This window comes from Macrobrachium rosenbergii, chromosome 12, assembly GCF_040412425.1.
Source record: "Macrobrachium rosenbergii isolate ZJJX-2024 chromosome 12, ASM4041242v1, whole genome shotgun sequence".
NCBI lineage: Eukaryota > Metazoa > Arthropoda > Malacostraca > Decapoda > Palaemonidae > Macrobrachium > Macrobrachium rosenbergii.
This window is the reverse complement of record NC_089752.1, coordinates 25,687,060-25,703,482: the sequence shown is the minus strand read 5'-3', so window position 1 is coordinate 25,703,482 and position 16,423 is coordinate 25,687,060. Positions and strand designations below refer to the sequence as shown.

The 16,423-nt window shown below is 43.3% G+C and overlaps 1 protein-coding gene across 1 annotated transcript in view; it reads left to right on the top strand.

The window, feature by feature from the left end:
- The window catches only part of LOC136843977 (protein argonaute-2-like), a 564,386-nt gene that overhangs the window by 353,573 nt on the left and 194,390 nt on the right, over nucleotides 1-16,423 (top strand). The window contains exon 12 of the mRNA XM_067112994.1: nucleotides 11,076-11,255. Coding sequence (XP_066969095.1) covers nucleotides 11,076-11,255 — 180 coding nt within the window. The remainder of the gene's footprint in view (nucleotides 1-11,075; nucleotides 11,256-16,423) is intronic.

Below are 16,423 nucleotides of genomic sequence, written 5' to 3'. Positions count from 1 at the left end.
ACAATGCTAGATATACCAGAGAAAAGAGCTTTCCAGGAAAGCTGGGGTTACTACCCCAGTCGATCGTCTTTTAGAAGACGCCGGTATAATGAGTAGTGAGTGAAATACCACTACCACGGAAATATACTCGAAAGATCTCTCTTATCAAACCCCCGTAAAAAAGCGGTGAGCCGTTACAGCTCCCACACTCAACACCCATGGGACTGGCGACACCAGCGCCACCTACTTCATTCCATTTTCTACGTGATACGTTCGTTTCTTTTGTGTGCTCGTCCCTTTTGGATTGTTTTTCATCATCTACAATGGCATCGAGCACCTTTTCCATCTCTAAGTTAAGTACCATCTTCTTGTGGGGTTTTGATCTGTTTTTGGCTGTTTTTGGTCTCGTATTTTCATAAACATGGAGATCTTCTTATGGCATACAAGGCGTCCCCGTCAGCCATGTCGACCCCGAGGCGACTCCTTCTGTTCTTTCGGTTGGAGTTGTCTCCTCGTCGCTATATATATAGATTTAGCCCTTGAATTCCTTCCTGGTGGATCCGTGCGGTGGCTCCTCCATTTTTTAGTTTTTGTTTGCATTTTTGGCCTGTCGGCCTCTCTTGCAGGAGTAATGCTCCATCCAAGTACCCCCACCAGGTTGGGTTCTTTTTCATTTAGTCTCAACAGGCTATTATTTTTATACTTGAAGATGGTGCTCTTCTTTTTAGTTTTAGTAATTTTAATTTATTTTGTTTATTGTTTTGGTTGTGTGGTTTACCTCAGTGGGCCTCCCCCCGAGGCAGGCTACGCTCCCTGTGAACGTAATTTTATTTTGATTGTTTTTATATGATGGTTGTAGTGTAGGCTCCATCCCTTGCCCTGGAGTGCGGAGATCAGGTTGAGGGGAGTTTGCTGTTTCCTCCGGGATCGTTTTACGGGTCAGGAGTGAGCCCCTTAGTCCTCTTCCTCCAAATCTGGGGAATCGAGTTCTTTGGATGTGTTTCCTCTAGGCTAGTCGCCTACTTATCCCCTGCTCGATCCTGGTTGGCTCTCGGCACAAAAATTTCTCTCCCTGTTGATTCCTCCTCCTTTACACCCTTTCTCCTTCCTAACCTATACTAGGTTAGTTTTATGACTACGCCTAGGAGAGTCGGGCTTTGGGCTGTGTAGCTCCCCTGGGGTAGGCTACCCTTCCAAGTTCATTTGGAGGGAAGGATGCAGTTGAGCCGGGTGTCATGTTCTCCTTGTCTCCCTGTCCCCTTCAGGTAGCCTGCTCCTCTTCACTACCCCCTCCTCCCCCCCTCAGCTTTGCGACTCGTGCGGAGTGGCTAGGTGGCGTTTTCTCCAGTTCAGGACTCCTCCTATTGGTAGAGGGATTAGCTCCTCCCATACCGTCCCAACCGGCTGTGGTGGGGTGGGTGGTTCGTTTGCTCGAGCGTGTTGGAATCCTGTCTCATACCTCTCATCTCCCCATCGACTACGAAGTTAGGGTGAAGGTGTGGCCGCCGTATGTTATGAACATAGAACACTTTACCCGTTTTGTTTCTCCGGCGGGGAGGTGATGGTGGGATGATTCTATGTCAGTTTAACGGACTCCTCCGGTCTCGAGTATTACCATCACTTATTATTTTTATTGTTGATTATTGTTATTATTATTTTGTTTTAGACTATATATGCGTGAATCCGGTCCCCACCCGGGGCTCCGCCCGTTATTTTCTGGCAGCCCTTATGGTTGGTTCCCTGGTTTCGTTCCTTCATTCCCGGAGTCTTCGGGGTCTGAATCCTTACCTTCCACTCTGTGCATTTAAAGTTTATTGGCCCAGTTTATAATGGGGAGTTCTTCTACGCGGAGTATTCCGGTTGTAGTTGAGTTTCGGCCTTGCCGACTTTATTTTGCTTGGGTGTGAGGTTCATGTACTTTTACCTTTACAGACTGTTCGCTGTGAGGGCGGGGTGTACCGCCTCCCTTCAACAACCCTACGGACGCGTAGTGTGCGGACCCACGCTGGTTGTGCGGTCCGACTTGGCGACCTGGTTGTTTGGCACACGATGGTTGTGAGGTTTGCTTTTGCTCTCTGCTCAACCATCCAGGATGAGTCGGTAAGTGACAGTCTTCTTTCCTCCGGTCCATGCTCCTCATGCGATATATTGTTTATATTCTCCGTCTGACTTTTCATTCCTGACTAACTGCAGGTTTCCTTGCAGGCGGACGAAGCTTCCAAGAAGTCTGCCTTGGAATCCCTCCGGGCCTGGGTGGCTGGGTTCGGCAGGAATGTTCCGTCGGGGAAGCCTCGTCTCGATGCCAGGTTGAGGACTTGCTTTACGGCGCGCGGAGTGCGTGGCTGCAGTGTGAAGAACTTGCCACTATCATTTCAACAAATCCGTGATGCGACCCAGCCACCTCAAGTGGACATCATATGCGCGGTCCGAGGATGTTGCCGCCTAAATCTCGACTTGGAACCGATGAATACGAGGCAGGACCAGGTGGTAAGTGGTGAGTAAGTGAGGATATTGGGGCGGGCCCCCCTTTGTTTGACTCCCCTGCTTCATCAGTCTCTTCGTTTGCAGGTTTGTGAAGTCTTCCTCTTTGGGTGATAGAGCTCCGTCTGCTATCCCAAGTTGAAGACTTCATGGAAAGGCGAAGGGCTACAAGTCCTCGACTTCCAAGAAGGCACGCCCTTCCCCGTCGAAGGCTAAGGTTTCAGGACCGGTAGCCTCCGGGAGTAAATCTAGTTCCTCCGGCAAAGGCGCGAGTAAGAGGGCTGCAAAACCAAGCCCTCCTCGCCAACCTTCTTTGATCATAAGCCCTTGCCACTGAACTGTACAAAAAGTTCACAGAGGACCAAGATTCTAGGTTTGAGAAGATCTCAGATAAGTTTGCCAACTATAACAATATACTGGCAGAGTTTGGCTCGCCAACCTAAGGCAGAACCGCAGTATTCTATCCCGACACTCTGCGGACCTCCCGCCGTTTGATGTCGGAAACCCTTGGCGGTTCGCACTCCGGGCCATCCAACATGATGGCAAACATTTTGGCGGTCTGGGCACGAGGCGGTTGGAGAGTTGGAGTTCTTCGATCTCTTGCCTCCCTTATCCCCAACCGTAAGGCTTACTGAAGAAGCCTGGATTCAATCAGACAAGGTACCTAGGGAGACTGTCATCATCCCTAGGGACCAGGCTCAATCGGCTCTCCTCGCACTCTGACGGGTGGCAGGCAGTGAACACGAAATTGACCCCTTTCAGGGGCAATTTCACGATGTTCACCCTGGGAGAAGACCTTCCCACTCCTTGCATGGACAAAGTTGCTCTGGCTGCAGCCCGAGCATGCTTTGGTGGTAATCCCCTTTCCTCAATTGGAAACAGACCCTACTTCCTGGTATTCCCAGGAAGTAATGAGTTCTGGGTGGGCGCCCGTCCACTTTTCACTGTAGGCAAGCTGGACCCTCTTTGCGCTTCCACGCCAGTTTAGTGAACAGCTCCTAAGCTGCCGGAATCTTTGTTGAAGCGGAGTTGGGCCCCGGACTAAGTTAGGCGGTCCTTGAGCTCCGGCTGTCTTACAGAGGCTACTGCCGTCTCCGGCTCGGACGAACCCTTTTTCCAGGTCCTAGCTAAGTCTTTCCTGGCGAGCTTCAGTCAGACTTACATGAGTTTATTATGGCTAGACTGGAGTGCAGAAAATTTATTTTTACTGACGCTACAATCCGCCACGAGCCTAACAAGCTCATTAAAAAGCTCGATCTGGGGACCTAAACTCTTCCCTGAAGAAGAGGTTACTTCGTCATGTCTGAGGCTACACGGGCCAATCAGAGTCTGCGCGCTCGGTGGGAATTCCCACTTATAAGCGCAAGACCCCAGAATGGCCGGCCCCAGGCGAGAGGAGGCAAAAGGTTCAGGAGACATAAGAGGCCCCATCAGGCGGTGGTTCAAGCCGTCCCGGTTTCGGCAGTGGCCCAGCCATCTACCTCTAAGTCCCAACCCCAACAGTGCGTGTTGGTCCAACCAGCGGCGCCCTCCTATGTATCCTCACCAGCATACAACCCTACATATGAAGGCCGTGGATTTTTCACGGCCTCAGGGTTGCAAGGGGAGGAAGAGGGCAAGGCCCCCACAGAGAAGGCCTAACACCACCCAAGAGGAAGACCTGGGCGTGGTAGAGGGAACAAACCCCGCTCCTCCCACTGAGAGAACGCAGAGTGAGGCGTGTCGCCTGTATTAGTTCAGGGACCAATGGACCTTCAGCCCTTGGGCACACAGCATTGTGTCAAGGGACTGGGGTGGAGCTGGATCAGAATCCTCCCCTCTAAACAGATTTTACCAGCCACCCACATCAATCCTACAGGATTATGTAACAAGAATTGCTCAACAAACGAGCAATAAAAAGAAAGCAAGGCACCTAAAGTTTCAAGGCAGGCTATTCACTGTTCCCAAAAAGACTCCGATCAGCAAAGAGAGTGATCCTGGATCTGTCGCGTCTAAATCTCTACATAAAATCGACAAGTTTCGCATGCCACGGTAGCTCAGGTTCGGACTCTACTTCTGCGTGGAGCCGTCACCACCTCTGCTCGATCTTTCAGGCGCTTATTATCACGTCCGGTTGCGCGGAACTTCTCTCAGTTCCTCGGTTTCAGACTCGGGAATCAAGCCTACTCCTTCAGGGTCATGCCCTTCGGTCTGAACATTGCACCCAGGATATTCACCAAGCTGGTGGATCACGGTGAGTACAACAGCTCGGTCCCAGGAATTTCCTAGCAGCGTACCTGGACGATTGGATAATCTGGGCTCCAACTGTTCCGGAGTGTCAAGAAGCCACGTCCATAGTCACCCAATTTCCTAGAGTCATTGGGTTTTCAGCTGAACAGAGAAAGTCCCGCCTGACTCAGTCTCGGTTTCAGTGGCTGGGTCTTCAGTGGGATCTGTCCTCCCACACGTTATCTCTCCCTCCTTCCAAGAGGAAAGAGATAGCATCTCTCACCAAGAGGTTTCTCAAAATCCGTCGGCATCCCGTCGGTCCCAGGAAAGAAGTCCTGGGTCCTTCAATTTGCCTCAGTGACAGACCTGCTCTTGAAAGCCAAATTAAAAGACATAAACAGAGTGTGGCGAGTCGAGCAAACACCAAGCTCAGGGACAAGGTCTCCTCTATCCCCTCGAATCTTAAAGACAAGACTGCGGCCTTGGACCACAGTCAAGGGCCTGTCCAAAACAGTTCCACTTCAATTTCCCCCTCCAGCACTAGTTATCCACACAGACGCTTCTCTAAAGCGGCTGGGGGATATTCACCAAAACAGAAAGTACAAGGAACGTGGTCCACAATGTTTCAGCAGTTCCATATAAACACCCTGGAAGCCATGGCGGTCTTTCTAGCAGCTGAAGAAAATCCGCCCTCCCAATCGGATTCATATCAGGTTGGTGTTAACAGCGCCAGTGGTAGTTCATTGCATCAACAGGGGCGGCTCCAAATCAGGTCGAGTAAACCAAGTGATGGTAGCTATCTTCTCCTGGCGAACAAGCACGGTTGGCACCTGTCAGCCACCCACCTAGCAGGAGTCCGGGAACGTGGTGGCGATTCCCTGTCAAGACTACCCCGTTGGAGGCGGAGTGGTCCCTGGATCTGGAATCTTTCAAATGGGTTTGCCGCTTTGGGTTGGGACTCAAGTGGATCTGTTCGCAGCGGAGAGCAACTTCAAGCTCCTGTTACGTAGCCCCCAACCTGGACCCTCAGGCGTTTAGCCACAGACTTAATGACAGTAGATTGGAACAATTGGGAGAGGATTTATCTGTTCCTCAATAAATTTACTGCTGAAAGTATTACACAAACTCAGGACATTCCAAGGTCAACCAGCCTAATAGCCCCTATTGGCCGAAGAGCAATTGGTTCCCTCTCCTTCAGGAACTGGGATTGGAGTCTTGATTCCCCAAGCCCATTCTGACCCAGACAGTACAAACCAAGACTGTGTCAGCTTCCTCAAGGATTCAAAATGCCCTAGCTTTATGGACTTTATAAAGTTAGCAGCCAAAAGGAGCAAACATTGACCCTGTCAATACTCTGTTTTAGAATCAGATAAAAGAGATTCTACTATTAGACAATATGACTCAGCAGTCAAAAGTTAGCCTCCTTCCTGAAAGCATCTGAAGCCAAAATTATGACGACTAATTTAGGAGTTTCCTTCTTTAGGTCACTGTTTGAGAAAGGTCTGGCTCCCGCCACTATTACCACAGTCAAGTCGGCATTGAAGAAAGTATTTCTTTACGGCTTTAAAATCGACCTTACAGATTCCTATTTTTCATCATCCCCAGAGCATGCGCTCGTCTGAGACCAGTATCACGTCCACATTCGGTTACTTGGTTTCTCAATGACGTCCTTAAGTTAGCATCAGAGTTGGATAACTCCCATTGCTCTTATCAGGATCTGTTAAGGAAAAACCTTATTTTTAATTAGTTTGGCTTCAGGTGCTAGAATCTCAGAGCTGTCAGCTCTCACTAGAGGTGATAATTTTGTTAACTTCCTCCCATCCGGAGAGCAGTCCTCTTTCCCTGACCCTAGATTTTTAGCCCAGAACGAAGACCACAGGACAGGTGGTCTCCTTGGAAGGTGGTGCCCCTTCCTCAAGATCAATCTTTATGTCCAGTCTATACACTTAAATCTTACCTCTCAAGAACTCCACAGAGTAAGTCGGGTCCTCTTTTTATCAGGGGAGAAAGGTGGTACTCTTTCTCTTAATGGTATAAGGCAACAAATTCTGTATTTCATTAAACAAGCCAACCCAGACTCAGTTCCTAAAGTTCATGATATTCGAGCAGTTGCTACTTCTATTAATTACTTTAATAATGGACTTTTCAGAGTTATCAAAATATCTGGGTTGAAATCACCTCTAGTGTTTTAAACGCCACTATTTAAAATCACTCGAAGCCTGAAATATTCTACTATAGCAGTGGGAAGTGTCATCTCCCCACCTTAAATAATTATATCCTTTCCTTTTCCCCCGCCCGCCTACCTCATTTGCTTCTCTGCTTATTCTCCTGGTTGTTTATGCCTCACTGCCAGCCCCTCATATTGATATAATTGTATCTGCTGATGGAAAAGTGTAATCTGACTAGCCATAATTGTTTAGCTTAGAGGAGTACTGGACCAGTTTTGTTTGGCTCAATTACCCCAGACATTTGTGTGTGTTATATTCATTAGTCTTGTCTCTACGTGTTTTAGCCTAAGTTTACATGTATAGTTTTAAGGTTGTTTTTTGTTCTGTGCACATTTCATGTTTCACTACTTTTAAGTAATTTTAAGGTTTTTGAGTTTTTCCCCATCATACCGGGGACCTCCATTGTTTTGTAAGTGCTAAGTTTGTTGGTGTGCCTTAGAATTAAGTTACCTTACTTTAAGTATTCTTGCTTCATGAAAGAGATTGCTTAATTAAAAGTTATTTTCGTTACAATTTGCGTTTTCTTCAGATTACCCTCCTTTTCCAGTAGTAGCAGTCTTGGCATGATTCTCTATCACTATTTCACCCGGCTGACACTGGGACTGGATTCAGAAAAGGGATTTTGACAGAGGAAAAATCATTTCTGAGGAAGGTCCCGTGTCACCCGTGACCTCCCCTGTCTAGTCTAGTACTCCTCCCTACTTTTGCACATGCCAAGTCTGGGTTAGTGCTAACATGGAATGAAGTAGGTGGCGCTGGTGTCGCCGTCCTGGCCCGGTGTGTTGGTGTAGGAGCTGTAACGGCTCACCGGCTCTTTTCTGGGGTTTTGATAAGGAGAGATCTTTCAGTATATTTCCGTGGTAGTGGTATTTCACCACCCTTCATTATACCGGCGTCTTCTAAAGGGCGATCGACTGGGGTAGTAACCCCAGCTTTCCTGAAAGCTCTTTTTCTCTGGTATATCTAGCATTGTTATACCTAGAAATTCGTGCTGTAATGGAATTTCACCGGGTGACACGGGACCTTCCTCAGAAATAGATTTTTCCTCTGTCAAAATCCCTTTTTTATTATGAAAAACTCAATATAAATGCAGGATTTGTTGTTTTCACGACACCCTAAGGAATAAAATTAAAGTTTTCTTATGATTCTTAGCGGTAATATTTGGGATGACTCGGTGTCCAACGCATATGACGGAAGAAAATTTACATTCGCGGATTTTTTCATAGAGCAATATTCACTAAATTACTGATTTTTATTTTATTTTCATGACTAAATACATTTTTTATGATGAAAAAAATATTTTCTAATTTTAAAATATTAATATTGAGTAACCACAGCTAAGTATTGATAAAAGTTAAATTAAAGTCCTGTGAAATCATAAAACTACGATGTAATCTTGTGTAATCACTCTCATTCAACTCTCTCTCTCTCTCTCTCTCTCTCTCTCTCTCTCTCTCTCTGTTCGAATAATTCACGAATAATTTCACTTCTGCGATTTAAGTAAGGCCAAAGCCCATCTCTCTCTCTCTATTGCATATATCCTTCAAAAAAATATCGATTACTGTATGTAAACATAAAAATATTCTAAAATCCCATCATCGCTTATGTGACAATTTTTTTTTATTGCTTTTTTGAAGACTTATGACGATACCAGCTCGGGGGATTAGAATTTGCCAATAACAGAGCTCGTAGCAAACCCCTTCTCTCCATGACGATACGCTATTGGCTGGCAGGACTGACAGTAGCCAATAACAACTTGTAACCCCCTCATCCCCTTCCACACCCTCCTTGTGACATGCTATTGGCAGGGGGGATTTTAATCCAATCACAAAGCTTGTACCTCCACGGGCTTTGCATACACTATAAAGAGCGTGCGTAGTATTTTTTCTCTCTCACCAACGTGAGAGAGAGAATGACTGCAAAACATTTTTCTAACAAATTTGTAGGAGATGATGACTAACTACGTTTGTATGATATATAAATGACTTACCTAATAAGAGCTAATTTTCAAATATTAATAAGATTAAGTAATAATAATACAGCATACTGAAATTACAACATTTATGCATTTTCAAAGCAGACTAAGGGCAGAAGATCAGTTTCTCTCTCTCTCTCTTTCTCTCTCTCTCCAAAAGGTAGAATGAGAAATGGATAGATATATTATAAATCGATACTAAGTTCAGCCCTTCACTCTCAAGGAGGAAAAGATACTGCTAATTTGAGTCTCTACCTGCACACTGTGTGTGTGTGTGTGTGTGTTCATGGTGCTTTAAAGTGCTTGGTAAAAGTAGTGGTAGCCTACATCTTTGGAAGGCAAAGAAAAAAAAAATTTTTGTTGTCAGTCGCACTAAAGAAATGGATTAACATTCCTCAAGAGATTAAAGAGATAAATCTCTCTCTCTCTCTCTCTCTCTCTCTCTCTCTCTCTCTCTCTCTCTCTCTCTCTCTCTCTCTCTCTCTCTCTCAGCAGCAAGAATGGCTGAATGTAAGTCATAGTGGTAATTCATTCTCTCTCTCTCTCTCTCTCTCTCTCTCTCTCTCTCTGACTGGGAAAGGGTACTAATGTTTAAGATGACTTTGAAAAGATATTAATATAATTTCAAAGATTAATACAGTAGTAACAGGATAATAATTTAAGCTATATTTGATGTTGGATGATACTTAAAAAGTAAAAATGGGAGAGCAATGTAGTTCTGTAAAATTCCAAGTCTTTTTCTGGTAGATAAGTGGTGAGTCTCTCTCTCTCTCTCTCTCTCTCTCTCTCTCTCTCTCTCTCTCTCTCTCTCTCTCTCTCTCTCTCTCTCTCTCTCTCTCTCTCAACAGTAGAATGGTAAAATTTTGGGGTTTTCATGAAAGACTCAATAAAAATGCAAGTTATGTCATTTTCAAGATACCCAAAAGGATACTCAAAGGATTAAAGTAAGGTTTTCTTACGATTTTCGACGATTTTTCGGTTTCTGACGATTTTTGACTACGGCAGCGTCGTCAGAACGAACATTGTCGTAGAACCGGGGGACTGCCTGTATTCTAGGGTCAATAACATTAGTAGTAAGGTCTTATGAAGCCTATACCTTTACAGCTGATATAAACCTAGAACAGGCAATAGCCTAACTAGATTAAGTGGAAACCCCTCAAGGGAACGTTCCTACTGTTAACTTACAAACAACGTGGCTGAGTATCAGACAAAATGTAGTCTCAGCTACATGAAACAAAAAACCAGATAAGAGGATTAATTTTTGGTGTAGCTTATATCCTTAGGTTCTTAATTAAACCTAGAATAAGAAACGACCTAGAATAAGTAAAGTGAGAATCTTCTAAGAGATCTACAATTTAGAATTAAAATTTCATAAAGCTATTGCAAAAGGACTAACAGTTTAAGTAATGCAGCCCTATATGCTGTCAGTCAACCTAAACCTAAAACGATTTTAAGTTAACTTGGATATTTTATAACAGGTATTACATTTACACATGGTAACCAAATTAACCTGTAAGATGTAATATATTAATGGCACAAGGTTTTTTTTTTTACAAAAGTGTCTGTTCTTTCAAAAAACAATTTATTTTAAACTAGTTTCTAATAACAGCTTGGTCCTTTCACTACAGGGCCACCATTATGCAGGACCCTCAGCTCAAGTGTTCCGTAGCAAATTGCTCGGTTCGCTTTTTGCCAGTGCGTATGGCCCATTCCACCTGCCATGAGCATAGTCCTTGCAAAAAATAAGACACATTTGCTTGGTCACCAGATATGTGCGAAATTTGCAGTGTGCTCTTGGTAGCAAGTTTTAAGGACGAAACAGCTCATTTCAGGCTGTCATGATGGGTCCTAGGGTTCAGCAAGGGACAGGAAGGGGGAGATTATATCTTTCCGGCTGAACTCTGGCAGCATATTCGGGCCAAAACCCAGTAGCATCAGTCCCCAGGACCTCCCAGGTAAACCCTGTGGAGAAAATGGAGGAAGTTCCTCTTGGAGGTGATTATCATTTAGATGAAATTGATATTGCTACCGAAATGACCTTGCTGAACCCAGAAGGATCAGGGACACTACCTTCAGCTTACCGGGGGAGAAACTTTCCAGAAGGAATTCAGTCCCCCATGCAACTTTCAGAAGCAGATCAGGATCCTTCCCCCAAAAGGGATACAAGGATTCAGTTACCTTAAGTGAAATGACTGCATGTTCAGAGGGGTATAGTAACTCACCCAGGACCTCTGCCCCCTGGGCTACAGGCAGTCACAGTTTGGCTGTAGATGCTCAGTCAGAATATGCAAGCTCCCCCAAAAGGGATACACAGTCTGCAGCATTTGATCAGTTCCGTAAGGAAATTATGAGTAATATCAAAGATGCCCTTGCTAAGAACAGCAGTATATAATGGACATTTTGCATGATTCCGAACAGGAGATTAAAGAAATAAAGTCAGTGATGTACACTCCAAAGTGTAAAAGTACTGCATACTGCAGTCAAAAAGGGAGAGTGGAAACAAACTCTGACCAAACAAGATCCCGGGTTAATTATAAAGCTTCAGGTCAGAGCACAACAGGGCCTCCAACATTCTCCCCTGATGATGATACCAATAATCCTTGGCGAGACGCTGCAATGTGTATTTTCTCTCCTGGTGGTAAGTATCTGATTAATGAGAGAAAAACCATGATTGAAGTTGTACATGTGGAGTTTAGAGACAGGGCAGCATTCCCTAATACAGAATGGCGCCTGATTCCACCTTTGCCAGACATGGAGAAACCTCAAAAGTAAACAGTTCTCTTATGTGGGAATACAGCATTAAAAGCTGTTGGTGACGCCCTTTACCAGATCAACAGTAGGTGGATCTATACTCCCATCATGAATAAAACTCACTTTGATCAAAAATCATATTAGCCTGCAATCACCTCCAAATCTTTTCCTTATAAACAGGTAGGTAGCCAGAAAGGACAACCCCTTCAAAAGGACAGCAACAGCCACATCAGCAAGGACATCCTTTTCATAAGGTCCAAAAACCATCTTACAAAGGAAAAGGAAAAGCAACACCTGGAATGCCCATCAAAGGAAAGGGTAGAGGAAGGGGGGGATATCAATAGGAATTGTTTGGTCGGGGGTCGACTCCAAAGACACCACAAGGAATGGAAGGCTTCTCCTTGGGGACACAGCATTGTTCTCAATGGACTGGGGTGGAAATGGTCCCACCCTTACCTGCCTTTAAAGGGGGTTCTTTCAAGCATCAAAACCCTCTCTAGAAGATTACCTGCAGAAGGCCCTATTAAAAGGTGCCATAGAGAAACATGCGTATATTTGCCACCAGGCACGTCTCTTCAGTGTTCCCAAAAAGGATTCCTCCGAAAAAAGAGTGATCCTCGACCTATCAACATTGAACAAGTACATTCTTTGGCAAAAGTTTTGGATGACAGCCGTTGCCCAAGTACGTTCAGTCATTCCAAAAAGGAGTTGGACAGTTTCTATAGATCTGAAAGATGCATACTGGCAAGTCCCTATTGCTGCTCCCTTTCGCCCCTTCCTAGGGTCCCGGATAGGGAAAGAGACTTATAGGTTCAAAGTCATGCCTTTTGGACTAAACATTGCCCCAAGAATTTTTACAAAACTAGCAATGGTAGTTGTCCAGGAACTCAGGAAAGAAGGAATACAACTACAGTAATAGCTTACCTAGATGACTGGTTAATCTGGGGGGCCACAAGAAAAGAATGTTTGAAAAACTTAAGAGCAGTGGTCAACAGACTCCAGTCAAAAGGTTTTATAATAAATTGGGAAAAATCCCGCCTCACACCCAGCAGACGTTTTCAGTGGTTGGGACTGTGTTGGGATACTCTTCAGGGCCTGTTGTCTCTCCCCATCAAAACTCAGAACAGAATAAGGAAAGACCTCAAAAGGTTCCTAGACCAGCCCAGTTTCCAGACGGTGATTAGAACGCATGATGGGTCTACTGCAGTTTGCATCAGTAATAGATCCAATGCTCAGATTGCAATTGAAAAACATAAACAAAATTTTGGCTGTCGCACGCAAGACAAAAGCTGCGAGACAGATCTAACCAAAAGAATAAAAAATTCGGGGAGATACTTCAGCCTTGGACCCGGAAGGAATCTCTGGCGAAACAGGTCACCCTGACTCCCCCATCTGTAATAGTGACAATACACACAGATGCCCCGTTGACAGGTTGGGGAGGACATTGGGAGTATCGTCAGGTGGCAGGAAGGTGGTCATTTACTCTGAGGAAGTTTCATATCAATTTTCTGGGACTGATGGCTGTCTTTTTGTCTCTCAAAAAACTCAAACCTCCAGAAGAGACACACATTCTGTTGGTTCTAGACAACATGACTGCAATATCCTGCATCAAGAGATCGGGATCATGTTCACCTCCTCTCAACATGATAATGCTAGCCATCCTTTGGATGGCACAAGTAAAGACATGGCACCTGTCTGCAATTCTCCACACAGGGTCTCTCAACATAATAGCAGACTCTCTGTCGAGGAAAACAACAGCCTCAACGGAGTGGATGTTGGACAACCACTCTTTTCAAACAATAGCCAACATGCTTCCACAACCGGAAGTGGACCTGTTCGCCACATACGAGAACCAATAGCAAGAGATGCCTTCCTACAAGACTGGAGCGATTGGAGGACGATATATCTTTTTCCGCCATTGTCCCAGATTTCGAAGGTTTTGAGCAAACTCCTAACCTTCAAAGGAACAGCTTACTTAATAGTCCCAAATTGGCCAAACGGGCATTGGTTCCTATCACTTCAACAGCGGGCGAAAAGATCAATTCCACTGTCGTCCGCTGTTCTATCCCAGAAAGTAGGAGGGAAAGTCGTTTACGCATCCTCCTTTCTGAGCGAGACCTTCACGTATGGATTTTTAAACATCATCTACCAGAAAACTACTGCGCCAACATTGCTAGGGTACCTAGTGCAAAATTACGGATCATCGATCCAACAATACCAGTCCGTATGGAAGATGGTTAGATTATATCCATACACTGAGGCCAGTTGAAATTTCTATAGAAGCACTTTTTAAATTTTATGATATATCTTTTTGAGAAGACAAATGCCTTGTGGTTACAACAATCATGTCGTACAAGACAGCATTAACAGAACCCTTGCTTTATGGATTCAGATTGACTCAGCATAGAGAGTTATTTACTTCCCCTTCTGCAGTCTTTGCTCTAAAGACCCGCTCCCGAAGACTCCCAATTACTTGGTCCCTGAACAAGGTACTTGGACTTCTATCTACCCCTCAGTTCAGCAGACCCAACACAACCGCAACTCACAAGCTGCAGAAGGCGATCTTCCTAATTTCATTAGCATCAGGAGCCCGTATTAGTGAACTGGGCTCTCTTAGGTGGGGACAACATATCACACAAACTGCTGATAATCAATTATTGTCCCCAGGCCCATCATTCCTGGTCAAGAATGAGGATCCTTTAAGAAGGAAATCTCCTATTCTTATAAGGAAACTTAATTTAGCAGACAAAACGTTATCCCAGTCCAGGCACTTAAGGTTTACCTAGAGGTCATGGCAAACATCCCAGAAGGTCCAATTTTCCTACACCCTAGCACGAATAAACCACTCTCTCTACAAGGGCTAAGAATAATTTTAGTGTCCCTAATTAACCCTTAAACGCCGAGCCTCTATTTACAAAAACGTCTCCCGTATGCTGGCGGCGTTCGGGAGGTAGCGCCGACAGCAGAAAAAGTTTTTTCAAAATCACAGCACGCTTTAGTTTTAAGATTAGGAGTTCATTTTGGCTCCTTTTTTTGTCATTGCCTGAAGTTTAGTATGCAACCATCAGAAAAAAAAAAATATCATATATAAATATTGAAATACATGTATATGACAGCGCAAAAAAATTTTTCATATAATTTTATACAAATCTCGCTGTAAGCAAACAGTTAAAGCTAATGAGTTAATTTTTTTTCTTGTATTGTACACTAAATTGTGATGATTTTGGTATATAACAAATTGTAAAACGATCAAAGCAACACAGAGAAAATATTATCACAAAATGATGCATGAATTCATACTTGCTGGACGTAAAAAATGTTTTTTAAAAATTCACCATAAATCGAAATATTGTGCTAGAAGACTTCCCGTTTGTTGAAAATGAAGCTAATTGATTGAATATTACTAGACTGTAAGTGTTTTGGCTTACAATTGCAGTTTTTACCATTTTAGGTCGAGTTAAAGTTGACCGAGAAGTTTTATTTTTCTATTTATCGTGATTTATATGAAAATATTTCAAAACTGATAAAAGCTACAACCATGAGTTATTTTCTGTTGTATTGTACATGAAATTGCGCATTTTCATATATAAAACTTTATGTAACGACTAATATAAAGCAGTTGCAAACATTACGACAAGCGTGATGAAAGAATTTCTGAGATGTTAGGCCGAGTTACAGCGCAGGCGTAAGGAAAATGTTTTTTTCAAAAATTTACCATAAATAGAAATATTGTGCTAGAGACTTCTAATTTATTGCAAAATGAAGGTAAATGATTGAATATTACTAGAATGTAAGAGTTTTAGCTTACAATTGCGTTTTCGACCATTTCGGGTCGAGTTAAAGTTGACGAAGGTTGAAATTTTGGCAGTTATCGTGATTTATTAAAATATTTCCAAACTGATAAAAGCTACAACCATGAGTTATTTTCTGTTGTATTCTACATGAAATAGCGCACATTTTCATATATAAAAGTTTATGTAACAACTAATGTAAAACGATGCAAACATTATGACAACGTGACGAAAAGAATTTCTGAGATGTTCTTTTTCGAGGATTGTAGCGGTGTATCGTAGGGAAAAAACTTTTTTTCAGAAATTCACCATAAATCGAAATATTGTGCTAGAGACTTCAGTTTGTTGCAAAATGAAGGTACATGATTGAATATCACTAGAATGTAAGAGTTTTAGCTTATAATTGCGTTTTTACCATTTCGGTCGAGTTAAAATTGACTTGAAGGTTGAAATTTAGCAGTTATTGTGATTTATATGAAAATATTTCAAAACTGATAAAAGCAACAACCATGAGTTATTTTCTGTTGTATTCTACATGAAATTGCCACATTTCCATATATAAAACTTTATGTAACGACTAATATAAAACGGTGCAAACATTACGACATGGATGATGAAAAAAGAATTTCTGACAGCGCGGATGTGAAAAAGTTTTTCAAAATTCAACTCCATAAATCGAAATATTGTGCTAGAGACTTCCAATTTGTTTTGCAAAATGAAGGTAAATGATTGAATATTACTAGAATGTAGGAGTTTTAGCTTACAATTGCGTTTTTTACCATTTCGTCGAGTCAAAGTTGACGAAGGTTGAAATGCAGTTATTGTGGTTTTTATATGAAAATATTTCCAAACTGATAGAAGCTACAACCATGGGTTGTATTTTGCTGTATTTTACATGAAATTGCGCACATTTCATATATAAAACTTTATGTAACGGCTAATATAAAACAGTGCAAAAACTATGACAAAATGACGAAAGAATTTCTGAAATTTTCGGCGAGTTGCAGCGG